This window comes from Emys orbicularis, chromosome 4 (assembly GCF_028017835.1).
Source record: "Emys orbicularis isolate rEmyOrb1 chromosome 4, rEmyOrb1.hap1, whole genome shotgun sequence".
In the NCBI taxonomy this organism is placed as follows: domain Eukaryota; kingdom Metazoa; phylum Chordata; order Testudines; family Emydidae; genus Emys; species Emys orbicularis.
Window position 1 is genome coordinate 72,519,413 of NC_088686.1, and position 17,364 is coordinate 72,536,776.

A 17,364-nucleotide genomic window follows, 5' to 3' on the forward strand; every position below is an offset into this window, starting at 1 on the left:
CCCTGCACACTCGAGGCTTATGGGACGGTCCGCACTGATTGCATTCCCCAAGCTGAGCAGCCTAGTGCCACGGCCATCTTGAAAGACGAATCAGGTGACTTTCCCGACAGCCGGCACACCCAAAACGGCGAGCGCTTATTGGTCAAACCGGATGAATATGTAAATAATGTGCCAGCTTTCTTTACGGGCACTGAAACCTCATGGGCGCCATTACTGAAGCGAGAAAAGAAATCACATGTCAATGACAGGGCTAACCCCGCCCAGGGGCAGCTCCTCCCTCCGTTCCCGAGCCAGACCTCCCCCCCACACACAGTTAGCCCCATCACCCCCTGCTGTCCGGTTACCCGCCCCCCCCCAGGCTCCACCCAGCGGCCGACGTAGCCCCTCCCCGCGTGCCTCAGAACCAGCCTCTCCTGAACCAACCGACCCGCCCCTCACTCTCCGGCCCACTGAGCCGCTCAGCCCGTGGCCGGAGAGGCGGGAGCCGTGTCACGTGCTGCTGCCTGTTAATCACAAGACCCGCTCTGGCCTGGGGGATCAGCCCTCAGGCGAACCTGGGGCGCGCGCCCTCCCTCCCTCCGCGTCCCAGTGACCCGTTACCGCAGTTCCCCTGTGAGGCCGCCTGCGCGCGGCAGGGCCTCTGTGCGCCGAGCCCTTCCCCTCAGACCCTGCGTGCCTGGGGGCTCCCGCCTGATCCCGCTGCGGGGAACCCAAGGCCCCACCACGCAGGACGGGGCTTTACCCGCAGCTTGCTCTGGAGCTGGGCCGCTGGCTGAGCCCTTGCGTGGCCCGCTCACAAGAGGGCAGAATGGATGAAAAACATATGACTGAAAAATTGCCATTTGGTAGCATTTTGCACCCACCTTGCAAGGCTGTAAATGACTGTGTAGGGCGCAGTGGAGACCCAGCAAGACTTTCTCCTGGCTCAACCTCACTGATTTGGCTCTTCTCTGGCTTCTGTTTGGGCACCAATCTGCAGCCATTCCCCCAGGACACGGTTGTGTGCTCCTTCCATTTAGTGTGGAACAATTGGAAAAAGTCCAGCGGAGGGCAACAAAAATGATTAGGGGTCTGGAGCACATGACTTATGAGGGGAGGCTGAGGGAACTGGGATTGTTTTAGGGTTACCATATTTTGAGTGTCCAAAAAGAGGACACTCCACGGGGGCCCCGCCCCTGCCCCAACTCCACCCCTTCCCCAAAGTCCCTGCCCCAACTCCACCCCCTCCCCTGCTTCCCGCGAACATTTGATTTGCGGGAAGCCTGAAGCAGGCAGCAGGTAAGCTGGGGGGGTGGGGGGAGGAGGCGCGGCCCAGTCTGGCCCCCTCCGGCGGCCGGCCCCAGCCTGGCTCGGCTCGGGCCCTGGGGTGCCGGCCCCCGGCCCGGCCCAGCACCGCCGGCCCGGCCCAGCACCGCCGGCCTGCGGGCCCGGCGCACCCCCCAGCTGCCCAGCACCGCCAGCCCCGGGCCAGCTCCCGGCCCCGGGCCAGCCCCCGGGCCAGCGGCCCCGGATTTTCCCGGACATGTTCGGCTTTTTGGGATTTCCCCCCGGACGGGGATTTGAGTCCCAAAAAGCCGGACATGTCCGGGAAAATCCGGACATATGGTAACTCTAGATTGTTTAGTCTCCAGAAGAGAAGAATGAGGGGGGATTTGATAGCTGCTTTCAACTACCTGAGGGGGGGTTCCAAAGAGGATGGAGCTCGGCTGTTCTCAGTGGTGGCAGATGACAGAACAAGGAGCAATGGTCTCAAGTTGCAGTGGGGGAGGTCGAGGTTGGCTATTAGGAAACACTATTTCACTAGGAGGGTGGTGAAGCACTGGAATGCATTACCTAGGGAGGTGGTGGAGTCTCCTTCCTTGGAGGTTTTTAAGGCCCGGCTTGACAAAGCCCTGGCTGGGATGATTTAGTTGGGAATTGGTCCTGCTTTGAGCAGGGGGTTGGACTAGATGACCTCCTGAGGTCCCTTCCAGCCCTGATATTCTGTGATTCTATAACCAAACACAAGCTGGGACAGTTGAGCGGGCTTGCTTATTTGATCATTTATTTTATTAACGTTGTCTTAACTTGTAGCTAAACAGCTTGGTAATAGCAACGATAATATAATTAAATTTAACAAACTTGTGTGAGGGAAAACACCAAAGACGCCTACCACAGTAGCATTTAACTTCAGAAAGGGAAACTACACAATAATGAGGAAGCTAGTTAAACAGAAATTAAAGGGTACAGTCACAAAACCTTGCAAGCTGCATGGAAATTTTTTAAAAACACCATAATAGAGGCTCAAATTAAATGTATTTTCCAAATTATAAAACATAGTACAGGGGTCGGCAACCTTCGGCACGCAGCCCATCAGGGTAATCTGCTGGTAGGCCGTGAGACATTTTGTTTACATTGACGGTCCGCAGGCATGGCCCGTAGCTTCCAGTGGCCATGGTTTGCCATTCCCAGCCAAAGGGAGCTGCGGGAAGCAGTGGCCAGCACGTCTCTGTGGCCCGCACCGCTTCCCGCAGCTCCCATTGGCCAGAAATGGTGAACTGCGGCCACTGGGAGCTGCAGGGGGCCGTGTCTGTGGATGATCAATGTAAATAAAATGTCTTGTGGCCCACCAGCGGATTACCCTGATGGGCTGTGTGCGGAAGGTTGCCAACCCCTGACATTGTACAAGGACCAAAAAGTTCCAAAATGGCTAAACAACAAAGTAAAATAAGTGGCTAGAGGCAGAAAGGCATCTTTTAAAAATTGGAAGTTAAATCCTACTGAGGAAAATAGAAAGGAGCATAAACTCTGGCAAGTCAAGTGTAAAAGTGTAATTAGGTATAACACTTACAGACCCTGGTCGTTGGCAGGCGCGATCAAACCTGGGACGTCTGGAGCTAACTGCGTGAACTTTTACTGCATGAGCTAAAAGCCACATCTGTAGAACAGACTTATTAATCTCTCTCTCAGTGGTCTCAGTACTAGATGGGACAGAACACCACATCCAGGACGTGTGTGGGTTACATAGGAAGGCTAAAAAAGAATTTGAAAAGCAACTAGCCAAAGACTCAAAAATTAATAGCCAAAAAAAAAAAAAAAAGTACATCAGAAGCAGTAAGCCTGCCCAAACAATCAGTGAGGTCACTGGACAATCAAGGAGCTAAAGAAGCACTCAAGGAAGATAAGGCTATTGCGAGAAACTAAATGAATTATTTGCATCGCTCTTCACTGCAGAAGATGTGAGGGAGATTCCCACACCTAAGCCATTCTTTTTAGATGACAAATCTGAGGAACTGGCCCATATTGAGGTGTCAATAAAGGAGGTTTTGGAACAAATTGATAAACAGTTATAAGTTGCCAGGACCAGATGGTATTCACCCAAGAGTTTTGAAGGAACTTAAATATGAAAGTGCAGAACTATTAACTGTGGTATGTAAGCTATCACTTAAATCAGCTTCTGTACCAGATGACTAGAGGATAGCTAATGTGACCGATTTTAAAAAAAGGCTCCAGAGGCAATCCTGGCAATTTCAGGCTGGTAAGCCTGACTTCAGTACCAGGGAAATTGGTTGAAACTATAGTAAAGAACAGAATTATCAGACACATAGATGAAAATGATTTGTTGGGGAAGAGTCAACATGGCTTTTGTAAAGGGAAATCATACCTCATCAATCAGAATTCTTTTAGGAGAGGGTCAACAAAGGACAAGGATGATCCAGTGGATAAAGTGTACTTGGACTTTCAGAAAGCCTTTGAAAAGGTCCCTCACCAAAGTCTCTTAAGCAAAGTAAGCAGTCATGGGATAAGAGGGAAGGTCCTCTCATGGATCAGTAACTGGTTAAAAGACAGGAAACAAAGGGTAGGAATAAATGGTCAGTTTTCAGAATGGACAGAGGTAAATAGTGGTGTCTCCCAGGGGTCTGTACTGGGACCAGTGCTGGTCACCATATTCATAAATGATCTGAAAAAAGGGGTAAGCAGTGAGGTGGCAGATGATTTGCAGATGATACAAAATTATTCAAAATGGTTGAGTTCAAAGCAAAATCCAAAGAGTTACAAAAGGATCTCACAAAACTGGGTGACTGGGCAACAAAATGGAAGATGAAATTCAATATTGATAAATGCAAAGCAATACACATTGGAAAACATAATCCTACCATACATACAAAATGATGGGGGTCTAAATTAGCTGTTACCATACTAGAAAGAGAACTTGGAGTCATTGTGGATAGTCCTCTGAAAATATCCACTGAATGAGCAGCAGCAGCCAAAAAAGCTAACAGAATGTTAGGAACCATTAGGAAAAGGATAGATATTAAGACAGAAAAGATCATAATGCTACAATATAAATCGATGGTATGCCCACACATTGAATACTGCATGCAGTTTTGGTCACCCGATCACAAAAAAGATATAGTAGAATTGGAAAAAGTTCAGAGAAGGGCAACAAAAATTATTAAGGGTATGGAACAGATTCTGTATGAGGAGAGATTAAAAAGACTGGGACTTTTCAGTTTCAACAAGAGACAACTGAGAGAGGGTATATGATAGAAGTCTATAGAATTGTGAATGGTGTTGAGAAAGTGAATAAGGAAGTGTTATTTACTCCTTCCATAATACAAGCACCAGGGTCACCCAATGAAATTAATAGACAGTAGGTTTAAAACAAACAAAAGCAAGTATTTCTTCACACAATGCACAGTCAACCTGTGGAACTTGTTTCCAGGAGATGTTGTGAAGGCCAAAACTATAGCAGGGTTCAAAAAGATTTAGGAAAGTTCAAGGAGGATAGGTCCATAATGGCCATCAGCCATGATAGTCTGGGATGCAACCCCATGCTTTGGGTGTCCCTAGCCTCTGACTGCAAGAAGCTGAGAGTGAACAATGAGATGGTTCACTCTGTGATTGCCTGTTCTGTTCATTCCCTCTGAAGCACCTGACATTGGCCACTGCAGCAAGACAGGATGTTGGACTAGATGGACTGTTAGTTTGACCCAATATAGCTGGTCTTACAGTTTTTAAAAATATGTTAATTCAGTGCTTTGTCAGAGGCATTATATTGAAACCCCTGGGGAATTAAATCTTTTGCATATCCACTGAAAAGGTACAGCTTGGGCAGTGACAGTTCATGCTGCCCCTCAACTTTGCTCTGTAGGGACCACTTAGCATACAAGAGTGAGAGGTGTAGGCCCAGTTCCGCAAAGGTATTTAGGCTCCTGAACTCCATTGCTTTAGTGTCCACAGACATCTGGTCCTTGTTTCTTCTACAACAAGGAGTCCAACTAGGGCCATCTTTGATGGTGTTTTTGTGATATGAATGCTTGTCCAAAGAGGAACTGGACTGGGAGCACCAATACCTTTCCCTTAGGCTACCTGGCAGCCATTAGATAATGATTTTCAGTCACTGTTTAGGGTTGATTCTGCACTGGGTTCCGCCTGGGTAGACTCTTGTGCCTGCATGGAACCCCACCGAAGTCAGTGGGGTCCACACAGGTGCCAGGGTTCACTTGCATGGAGTTAATTGCATTATCATGACCTAGACTAGTACTAGAACTGATTACTAGTTCCCAGCTGTTTCTATACCTCTGAGCCATCACGTTCTTCACTGTTTCTCTATCTCCTTTTGCCACTGTGTGATGGAAGATGAAGAGTAGGCTCTTGTGACTCAGCTATTTGAGCGGGTGGTGTCTAACCAGTGTTTGACTGAGATAATGCTCCCCCTTATATCCTCCCTTTATTCCGGGGTTTTTGTATATTTTTTTCTGCACACACGCACACAAAGAAAAGAAAACTTTGCTGCGAGGCTGCTGCACAGGAGACGAGTAAAAGGCAGAGAGATGACAGAAAATGACAGGGGCACAAATGTAAGTGAATATATCCACTGGTGGGAGTTTTTTTAGTAGAAAATATGTTTTTATATACATAAATATATTAAAAAGATACAACTGCTAGAGGTGCATGGGCCCTCCTGTAACCAAATTAAGACCCATTCAGAATCTCTTCCTGCTACCTCCTTCTGGATCCCTGAATAGGTTTCAGGCATACCATGTGTTCCATCTCAGCTAGGGAATGCCCTGTGAATGATTTGACCTCTGGCTGTATTCAGGGTACCATGGAAGAATTTATAAGTGCTAAAACCGCATGGAAGCCAGGGGTACACTTACATTTATTCTTTATCTAGTATCATACATATGAATAATAGTACTTATGGTATGGGGCTTTGCAAACATTAAGTAGTTAATAATCAGAGCCCACCTTTCAGATTGTAAAGTGTTATTATTTAATTTTACTGTCTCTCACTTAAGAAAGCAATGAGTGGTGGTGAGGAGGAGGAGACATATTCTCCACTACTTTGTCTAGTCTAATTTTAAATATCTCAAGGGAGTCTGCCCAGGGCCTCCCAGAGGATTCAGGGGGCCTGGGGCAAAGCAATTTCGGGGGCCCCTTCCATAAAAAAAAAGTTGCAATATTATAGAATACTATATTCTCGTGGGGGCCCCTGCAGGGCCCATGGCCTGGGGCAAATTGCCCCACTTGCTCCCCCTCCCCCCCCGGGCGGCCCTGAGTCTGCCACTTCTCTTGGGGTACTCCACAGTCTAATACATCTCACCCTTTGGCACTTTTCCTCTGGTGAATAACCTAAATTTACCTGCATGGGGTTGCTGTTGAATTCCCTCAAGGAATAATTGTACATTTTCTAAAAGTGTAGATTCTCTAGTCATTTTTATTTTTTTAAATTATTAAAAAAATAAGCAGAGTTCTATAATTGTCTGTAAGATTAGAAGGTATTTGGGTGTAAATGTCACTCTCGGGGGGGGGGATCTAACTTGGTGTTATATGGAAACTGAAAGGAGAACAGGAAATTACGTACATTGAAATGAAGAAGGAAAATTTAGGCAGAATATTAGGAGAAATTTTCTAACCATGATATCTATTAGCATATGGAATAGTCTTTGGATGGGACTCCATAGAGAATGGTCCACATGCTGTTGTTTGGAACATTTTAAACCAAAGTAACCTAGAAAGAGTGTTGGAGTCATAGTAAACAATTTTTTACTATGGCACAATCACCATAGTGCTCACAATCTTTAATGTATTTAGGCTCACCACCACCTTGTGAGGTAGGGAAGTACCGTTATTCCTATTTTTACACATGGACAAATGAGGCCCAGAAAAACTAAGCAACTTGCCCAAGGTCACATAGGAAGCCTATGGCATAGCAGAGCATTGAACTCAGCTCTTTCATGTTCTAAGCCAGCATCCTAATCACTGGGCCATCCGTCCTCTCAACAGTCCTCCACTAGCCCCACAGGAATGTGTTAGAGCAGTGATACTCAGACCTCATAATTACCCAAAAGAATCACAGTAGGGTGAATTCATTGTTTCATTTACTATATATTATTCTCACAGCAAACTGACTGACCAAGTATTATTATATCAACTACAATAGGTTAATAACATAGTAAAAGCATCCTGATTGGTTAATTACTTAGATTAATAATTAAATCACACAGTGTTTTAATATCATGTGCTACAAAGAACCGCAGGACACACATTAAAGAGCCACTTGTGACTCATGATCCTCAGTCTGAGTATCACTGTGTGAGAGAAATCTGTTATCTCTAGTTTGTATGCTCATGAAAATGAGCAAAGGTTTGGTGAATTGCAGATTTGCTCTTTTTTTAACGTTTAATCGTCCAACAGATCTAATTTTTCATATTGTCCAACCAGATCTATTTAAAAAAAACCATGTGATATACAGTAGAACCTCAGAGTTATGACCACCAGAGTTTCGAATTGACCAATCAACATACACCTCATTCGGAAACTGGAAGTTTACAATCAGGCACTAGCAGAGACATACACACACACAAAAAGGCAAATACAGTACTATGTTAAACATAAACTAAAAAAATAAAGGGAAAGCAGCATTTTTCTTCTGCACAGTAAAGTTTCAAAGCTGTATTAAGTCAATGTTCAGTTATAAACTTTTGAAAGAACAACCATAATGTTGTGTTCAGAGTTACAAACATTTCAGAGTTATGAACAACCTCTTCCATTCCTGGGGTGTTCGTAACTCTGAAGTTCAACTGTAGCAAATTACATTTGAATGGAAGCTGCTTCATTATGAACAAAAGATCATGCAAACTGCCACAAATATCTGATTTTTAATAGGCTTAGTCCTATGTCAGTAGAGCTACCAAGTCAGTAATATTAGAACCTGTAGAACTCATTGCCAGGGGATGTTGTGAAGGCCAAAAGAATAACTGGTTTCAAAAAGAATTAGATAAGTTCATGAAAGATAGGTCCATCAACGACTACTAACCCAGATGATCAGGGATGGACACAATCCCATGCTCTGGGTGTCCCTAAATCTCTGACTGCCAGAAGCTGGGACTGGACAACAGGGGATGAATCACTCATTAATTGCCCTGTTCTGTTCATTCCCTCTGAAGCATCTGGCCCTGGCCACAGTCAGAAAACAGGATACTGGGCTAGAACATTGGTCTGATCCAGTATGGCAGTTCTTATGTTCTTATATTTTATTATCAACTCCCTTAGCTCTTTTCAGCCCTCTCTCCTTGGACTAAAGCCTGATAAATCCTAAATGCTTATTTGTGCAGAGCTCCTGGTGACTTTAATTGGAGTTTTGACTGATAAGTCTGGCAAGATTTAGTCTTTTGACTCTGTCGTTAGTTTTAACTGTGCACTGAGCTTGAAAAACAAAGCAAATTATGAAAATTGCTAATAGCATAACACTTAGCTCTTTTATCGCATCTTCTATCTGAGGTTTCTCAAAAAAATTTACACAGGTAAATGAGTACAACTATATACTACTTATGTATTTATAGCACTTTACATTTTCAAAATATTTTATAAACATTAACTCACAAAACATCCCTGTGAGATAGAGAAGTACTATCCCAATTCTAATCCTCTGCATTAACCACTTATTCTATTAAAATTGTTACTAACCCCTAAAACAGATCAGGGAGCTGTTTGGAGTTAGTAAAGGTAGAATTGATTTGCAGCTATTTAGTTTTCAAGTATATTTGTAGACAGGATAAAGAAAGAATTTTTATAGTTATTTTTTAAAAATGGCAGTGGTTTAAAGGTACTTTGTGGTTTGCATTGTTAGAATAAGTCCCAGGGGAAATTGATTGATGAACAGAAGGCCGGTGAGATGACAGAAGTGTATAATAAATGCAGTTTATCACATGGTTCTGCAGTTTATCATGCAGGCTACAAATTTAGAGATCAATAATAGTTATTTTTTCCCACTAGGTGGAGCAATATGTTGGTGAAATTAAAGGAGGACTGAAACCAGCCATGAAAATCACTATTATTGGGGTCATTTGTTCCAACCCCAAGAGGTAGGGTGGGGAGCTGTTGTTCAGTTGGTTATTTCACATACAGGAGTATCTGCCATCTAGGCCGACCATAAGCACAAGAGGTTCCTTGAGGGCCTGCATTCTTTTGAGTTTGGAGGGGAAGCTGTACAGACTCATAATCATGGGCCCAAACCTAATCTCTTTCTTTTTGCAGTGAGATTGACGTGGGGGAGACAACTGATAGCCCAATCTCTCTAAAAATGTGGTAAAGTGATTGGGCAAGCAACAGACCTTCTACTGCTTGTTTCTATGATATAAACTACCTGGTGTGTATGTGCAAGCTTTCCCCCTGTTGGACGGTATCAGACCCAATCCAGGATCTGAGATTATGATGCCCACTAGTGATTGGAGGCCTACAAAGACAACTTCATCATCTAATTTTGCACAAGTGGTAGAATCCAGTGGTTTCAAGCATAAAAACCTCTGGTCTGTAGCTGTGTGCAGTTTAGATGACAGCTATAGTCATTTACAGCTATGGATCCTGATATAGTCCGGGGGCAGCCCCAGGGACCGCCCAAATAGTGGCCGTTGCAGCTGGCCCCGGGAACTGCCTAAGCAGCACCGGTCCCGGGTGCGGCCATAGCAGCGGGCCACCGGGGGCAGTCAAACCCCAATGCTGAAGCAGGGGCCCCCCAGAGCTGCGGGGCTCAGGAGACGAGATTGCCCGTGACTTGTACATGAGTTTTACTAAAAATATCCATGACTAAATCTTATCTTTATCCATGGAATATGTCCTTGAACAGAGTTAGCAGTAGATGTCTGTTCAGGCACAGCCACCAGCTGAGGGGGAAAATTCAGCAAAATCCTGAGGGCTGCTAGGACCTAGCTGGGAACAGGGCAAGGGGAAGTATGAAACAACTTGCTCCCTCTCCCTCCTCCTGGAGCCACAGCCCTGTTCCCCCGCTGCTCCAGATTCATAGATTTTTTTAAGGTGAGAATGGACCACTACAGACATGTAGTCTGACCTCCTGTGTAGCATAGATCATAGAACTTCCCCTAATGATTCCTGAATTGAGCATTTGCTGGCACTTTACACAGGTGTACATAACTACACAAGGGCTACGGCAGTGGAGAATCAGGCTACCTATGACTCAGAATTTACACTTTGCCTGCACCACTGAGATGAAAGACACACAATACCGCCTCCTTTGTCCCTCCATACCCAGCAGTCCATCACAAGTGGTCTAGTGTAAACCCGTTCCATTCTCAGCTCTCAGGAGTCAAGGGCAGGAACTTCAGATCCCTGAGAAGCTCCAAGAAGAAGCAGGGATGAATCACTAGATAGGAAACTACACAAATGTTGAGACAGATATTGCAACCACAGTCAGTATCTTTGGGGACCATATTGTATTAAGTTTATGAATGGTTTTTGTATCACTGTGGACCAGGGATTGTATGCAACTCCAGAGGGAGGGTTACCATAACCCCAAGGGGGTTGATTAGTGTGACTCACCTGCAGGTACCACCCCCTGGGGAGGTTGGTATATTCTGATTCAAACTGGGTTTTCCAGAGACCGACAGACAAAGAAAGGGCTTTTGATATGAAAAGGCTGGGTTTAAACTGACTCTAGGTCAGTAAATGGACACAACCTTCTGTCTAAGAGGGGCTCCAAACATTGTGGAAGGGTTAGAAAGACTTTAGCCTACTAGGGCCCCCTTTAGACTAATAGGTAAATGTGTGTAGAAACTTTTATTTAAATGTTTTCTCTGTAATGCTTAAGAATAAATGTGCTTGAGCTGTGTGGTAACTTGTAATTGCTGGTAATATACTGTTCATAGCCCTGGGTGAGAAAGCAATGTACAGCAGCTAGCCGTTGGGTGGGCTTGCTGAGGATTTCACAGTGTACGAGAAGGAGCTGTGCAGCCTTAAAACCCCAGGCAGGAGGGAGAGGGAGGGGGGTATCTGCCCAAGAGAGATAATAGCTGGAAGCCTGAAACCTTAAGTTGGTGCCCTCCAGGAAGCCTCAAGGGGGATTACAGGTGCAGTTAACTCTGAAACTATGACAAACTATCTAGTATAGACACTCCAGTTATTCCTTTTGTTGTTATATGATTTGCAATTCATGTAAAGAAAAGGGATCCTGGTACCAATCTGACACTAAAGAGCTCACTCCTTTCTTCCCTTCTCAAATCAAAATAAAACAGAAAAACAATCTCCATTGATCACATAGTAGAAGTATTTATAGGGTGCCATTACATTGGACATAACTGCAGTATCACTGTCACATCCTAAGACAAGTCACTAGTTAATACCTTACGACTCAGTGTTAAGGTAAACAACAGTAACCAACATTGCAGAATGTGGCCAGATTGGCTTGAGGTCTGCATAAAACTGGCTAAGCACTCCCAAAATGAAAAACCTGAAATAGATTCTTTCAGGGCAGGTCTGCTTTAGTTATTCCAAAGAACTGCTGAGGAACATCATTTCAGGATATTACAACCACCAGCAGGGCCGCCCAGAGGATTCAGGGGGCCTGGGGCAAAGCAATTTCAGGGGCCCCTTCCATAAAAAAAAGTTGCAATACTATAGTAACATGTATTTGGAAATGTAAAAAATAACCAGTGAAATACATTCAAAAATTAATTTTTAATAATTTGAAAATACACTAAATACATTATTTAAAAACATTAAATACTTTAATGGTATGTATACATTTGCAAATACATGATGGGCTGTCACTGGGTGATGGTGATGGTTGGTGCCAATGGCTGTCGCTGCCTGGGGGTGGCACTGCTGTTGCCCAGGGCTGGGTGGGGAGCTGGGCTCTGGGTCAGGGGGTGCCTGGCTCACAGGGGCTGGGCTCAGAGCTGGGGGTCAGGGCTGTGGGGGGACGGGGTCAGGGGGTGCCCGGCTCAGAGGGGCTGGGCTTGGAGCTGGGGGTCGGAGCTGTGGGGGGGGGGTCAGGGGGGTGTCCGGCTCAGAGGGGCTGGGCTTGGAGCTGGGGGTCAGGGCTGTGGGGGGGACAGGGTCGGGGGGTGCCCAGCTCAGAGGGGCTGGGCTCGGAGCTGGGGGGTCAGGGCTGTGGGGGGAGTGGGGTCGGGGGGTGCCCGGCTCACAGGGGCTGGGCTCGGAGCTGGGGGGTCAGGGCTGTGGGGTGAGGGGGGTGTCCGGATCAGAGGGGCTGGGCTAGGAGCTGGGGGTCAGGGCTGTGGGGAGGGTGGGGTCAGGGGGGTGCCCAGCTCAGAGGGACTGGGCTAGGAGCTGGGGGTCAGGGCTGTGGGGGGGGGTCAGAGGGGTGTCCGGCTCCTAGGGGCTGGGCTCGGAGCTGGGGGTCAGGGCTGTGGAGGGGGGGTCAGGGGGGGTGCCCGGCTCAGAGGGGCTGGGCTCGGAGCTGGGGGTCAGGGCTGTGGGGGGGATGGGGTCAGGGGGGTGTCCGGCTCAGAGGGGCTTACCATGCTACTTACTCCCGCCTCTCCCCTCTCCGGGAGCCTCAGCACGCCGCGTCCAGGAGCGGCCCTGGACAGCACTGCAGTGGCGTGGCTCCATGGGACCTGAGCTCCCGCCGCTCGGCCCGGAGCTCGGAGCCCCGCCCCCTTACCACACGGCTCTGAGCAGGAGGAGCTCAGGCCACGCCGCTGCAGCGCTGTCCAGGGCCGCTCCTGGACGCGGCGCACTGAGGCGCCGGGGGATGGGGGAAGGCGGAGGCGGGGGGGGAGCCTCTGACATTCTCGTGGGGGCCACTGCGGGGCAAATTGCCCCACTTGCCCCCCCCCCCGGGCGGCCCTGACCACCAGCCATTAAAACATGGCCATATGCCACACTAAGTGATTTGGGATGGATGCTGTATGTCCTTATGTGCATCTGTCACTCCAACCATGTTCTGGTAGTTTGCTGAAAGTCCTGTTCATGATCACTGACTTGGTCCTTACAGCTTTGCAGTGACTCTGCTCTGTGACCCCATGGATGCAAGCAAGGATATTGGGCTGTTACTTGCAGTCAACTTCAGTGAGAAATCCATCACCCGGAATGCACAGATTGCTGGGAAATGGGGAAGAGAGGAGAAGAACATTCCCTACTTCCCATTCACAGCAGGGGACACATTTAAGGTATTCTTGTTAGTTATCAGGGGGTGTAGTGGGAGAGGCACTAGAGCGAGGGACCAGCTGAGTACAACACAGTGAATTTTATACAGTTGAAAGATGACAGATTGACAGCCCTGAAGAGTTAAGTCTTATTTATCCACCAAACTAGTACAGCATGGGGAGCGGCAGTGCAAGCTTCCCCCAACACCTCCTGACTTGGAGGAACCATCTCTATGGGCAAATTCTTTTTCCTGTTCATTGAGGATAATTTGCTGTAAGAGCTTTTCAGCAGAGAGAAGATGTTACTTACAGGAGACGTAGAGAAATTAGACAGACCTTACACTCCACTTTGTAGAGCACTTGGGGTTCCAAAGTCCAGGCTAGTGAAATAGACAGCCCCTGGTGCTGGCCTCTAATTCCCCCTTTGCCCTTGCTCCTTTGCAGATGGAGCTCTTCTGTGAGCACCAGCAGATCCGTGTCCTGCTCGATGGACGGCAGCTCTGTTATTTCACTCACCGCGTTCAGCCCCTGCACTTGGTAACAGCTTTACAAATCTCAGGGGACATCAAGCTTACCAAGGTGGCTTGAAAAATGGACCCCACATCACCAATGAACTAAGACAAATGTACTTTCCCATGTACATAGAAGTGTTTTCTCTTTCCTTCTTGAGATTTTAAATGTGGACTTTGTTTGGGTTTGTTTGTTGACAAGTTTGAAATGTCTGCTTTTTCTCACAGAGCCTGAAGAGCTGCAATGACAGGGTTAATTCAAGCACATGAGGCTCTTTGCAAAGCCATTCTGTTGGGCCTTCCAGACTGCAAAGCCTGTGATTCAGACAGTGTGCAGTCTTCTCTATCCTCATTGGCTCTAAATTGTTCTGCCATGCCACCTGGAGGGGCTCAGTCACCTGAGGATGGGTGGGGGTTATTACGTCACATATCTAGAAGTAGAGACCGGGATTTAGCGTGTAGCGGAAGGCAATCTGTTAAATAGGTGAGGAAACCTGTGATGTGCCCCAGCAAGGTCCATGTTAGAGGACGAGACACCCTATTACCCCAAGCTATGATCACAGTGCTCAGCAGTCAGCACAAAGCACCTTGTGCCTCACACAGTGGAGCAGTGAATGGCCCACTAGCATTTCCAACTGTCTGTAGTGGGTAGAGCCCTCATGAACTGGGAGCTCTGTAGAGCTGCAGGTTTGGCAGTCTTGTCTTAACTGGTCCTGTGCAGCAACATCTGTACCTACATCTGCATCATCTGTTCCTATATCCAGCCAAATCTGCCCATTTACCGGCAAACCTCTTTATCTGCTTTACGAAATAAACATTTGAACCATCTTAATGTTGTGCTGATCATTTGCACTGGTAGGTTTAGAAAAGCCTCCAAATATGTGCTTGTTATTATTATACATATATACACTAGACTGTGTAGTTGATGTTTTGCAAACAGTGAAAAAAATACATTCCTTTCCAATGAGTTTCAATCTACATGTCTCAGGCTTCCATCCTTTTCCTGTGAAACTCTCCCTTAAAGACAATGGGCCAGATTCTGATCTGAATTACCATGGTATGAATCTGGAGTAACTCCCCCAAAGCTAGTGGCCCGAAGACACAAGTAGCAGGGACAACTCAGCACATGACTGGTGGTGATGATGCTGACACTGCTCCTGCCTTGGGTCTTCTTCCCTGGCTCCTCTTGCCATTCCTTGCACACATCTTCATGCACATTACCAGCCAAAGGCCTCTGCCTCTCTGCGGGCCTTGTTGTGTACTGCAGTCCCAAAATGTGCATCTATATAAAGTTCAGGTAATTAATGAATGGCTGTAATCAGGGCTGGTTCTAGGGGTGGGTGAGCAAGGCAGTTGCCCTGGGCCCCAACTTCCAGGGAGTGCAAATTGCTGTGCTGCTCGGCTTTTGTTTGTTTTCTCCCCTCTCGCTCTGCTCCCAATTGGCCAGCTTTCCACATTCCCCACACACTTGGGCACATGGGGTGAGAGGTGGCAGGGGGGCACCAAAACCGTTTTTCTCCCAGCAAAATGGCTAGGACCACTAATGGTTGTAATAAAGGAAAAAGGGGAAATCCTCTCTGAAGAGAGAGCATTTTTTCAGTGTATAGCTTGGTGGACAGAAAACTTCAACTCAAGGAGGGATGGGCCTGTGGTTAAAGTACTGCAATGAGACTTAAGAGACATGGGCTCCATTTCTGGCTCTGCCATCAAACTTCCTGTGAGAGTTAGTGGAAGGCATGTACTACAGTATTTTCAAAGGGCTTCTTTTGGGCACTGCAGAAAATATGGCTGCCAGCTATGGGTGTTCAGAAAACAAGGAGAATTTTCTAAAATAATGTGGGCAGTCTTTGAAAATATGCTTTCAGTATTAAGCATGCTCCTAAATCAGGGGTTCTCAGCACCTAGGTGATGGGGTGGTCCCCGTAGGGAAAATGAGGTGCTGGTCAGAGGTGAAAGTAAGCTGGTACGCCCCGGTACGGCGTAACGGCAAGAGCCGGTGCACCATACCGGGGCAGCCCTGCTTCCCCAGGCGGCAATTTAAAGGACCTGGGGCTCCCAGCATCGGCTGGAGCCCCAGGCCCTTTAAATTGCTGCCAGAGCCCCGCTGCTGGAGCCCTGGGGTAGCGGCAGCGGGGCTCTGGGGATTATTTAAAGGGCCGAGGCTCCCGCTGCCTCTACCACCCAGGGCCCTTTAAATAGCCCCTGGAGCCCCGCCGCCACTATCCCAGGGCTCCAGGGGCTATTTAAAGGGCCAGGGCGGTAGAAGCAGGGGAGCCCCAGGCCCTTTAAATAGCCCCTGATCCCTATTGCTGGAGCCCTGGAGTAGCAGCAGCAGCCAGGGGCTCCAGCAGCAGTTTAAAGGGCCCGGGGCGGTAGCAGTGGCCAAGCCCTGGGCCCTTTAAACTGCTGCCGGAGCCCCCGGCTGCTGCTGCTACCCCGGTGGGAGTGGGGGAGGGCACTTACCGGTACAGGGCGGGCTGGGGCTGGCTCTGACCCTCCCCGATCCCCGCCCCTTCTGCCCGAGGCCCCATCCCTTCCGGGGGCCAGAGCCGGCCCCAACCCAGCCCCATACTGGTAAGTCCCTGTTTCTACTTTCACCCCTGGTGCTGGTATGCCCTGAGGGGAAAATGTTCAGAAGGCACAAAATGGCTGTTGGGCACTTGTCAATGGGACTTAAGAGCCTATTTTCTATACGTGCCTTTGAAAACCTCCCTGTAAGTCAACAAGCCAGCCTTTCTACTTTAAGTGAGTCTTTCCATGTGAAGGGTTTTGTGAATTATGTTGGGGAAATTATTCCATAACAATGCTATTCTGGCACAGATGTTTGGGATTGTGGGTGAAATTTGGGTAAAAAAATTATTTGTTCCTTGGGTGAAGTACCATTATTTCCCCACCTCTCGGTCTGACCTCTGGGAAAGATCATGTGAAAAGGGTAAAGCTGTTTCAAGTACCCCATTACTAGATTTAATATGATTAAGGGTCAATTTTACTAGAAAAGTGCAACATTTATTGGTTTGAAGTAGAAACAACAGTAACTAGGATTAAATGATTAGTTATCAGTCCTTTGGTGCAACTCAAACTGATCTCCAGCTGGGTTCAGGGAGAAAAGCTCCCCCTTACGATGCATTGTTACACAGCTACCTAGGTGGATTGTGGGGTTCTCTTCTTCTTCTGATATTTACAGCATTGGCCACTGTCAGAGATCAGATACTGGAGTAGATGGGCTATGGGTATGATCAGGTATGACAAATCCTATGTTCCTACAGCACCATGAGTTTTTCCAGCACAGCAGGAGGCTAGATCCTGGAGTAGGTGGATGAACAGATCGCTGTTTTTTTCCAGTGTGGTATTCCCTGAGGCAATCAGAGTGCAATTAAGCAAAAGACTCTGTGGTGTTATGTCAAGGGAGGTGGCCTCAGAAACCCGTGCTTGTGCTGGTTCTGGCCCAACCCACGGTCCTT

The 17,364-nt window shown here is 47.4% G+C and overlaps 1 protein-coding gene across 1 annotated transcript; it reads left to right on the forward strand.

Moving 5' to 3' along the window:
* The first annotated feature begins 5,639 nt into the window (after positions 1-5,639).
* Positions 5,640-14,731, forward strand: LOC135877689 (galectin-related protein A-like). Its single transcript, XM_065403224.1, has 4 exons — positions 5,640-5,843; positions 9,265-9,353; positions 13,244-13,418; positions 13,839-14,731. The coding sequence occupies exons 1-4, from the start codon at positions 5,691-5,693 to the stop codon at positions 13,980-13,982; spliced, it is 561 nt and encodes a 186-aa protein (XP_065259296.1). The 5' UTR covers positions 5,640-5,690; the 3' UTR covers positions 13,983-14,731.
* Positions 14,732-17,364: the final 2,633 nt, after the last annotated feature.

Bases quoted from the DNA above. Each gene is read 5' to 3' on its own strand.
- LOC135877689 (XM_065403224.1), top strand. From the start codon at position 5,691: ATGCTCCCCCTTATATCCTCCCTTTATTCCGGGGTTTTTGTATATTTT. The intron at 9,354-13,243 runs GTAGGGTGGGGA...TGGTCCTTACAG, and splicing joins ATTTGTTCCAACCCCAAGAG to CTTTGCAGTGACTCTGCTCT. The intron at 13,419-13,838 runs GTATTCTTGTTA...GCTCCTTTGCAG, and splicing joins CAGCAGGGGACACATTTAAG to ATGGAGCTCTTCTGTGAGCA.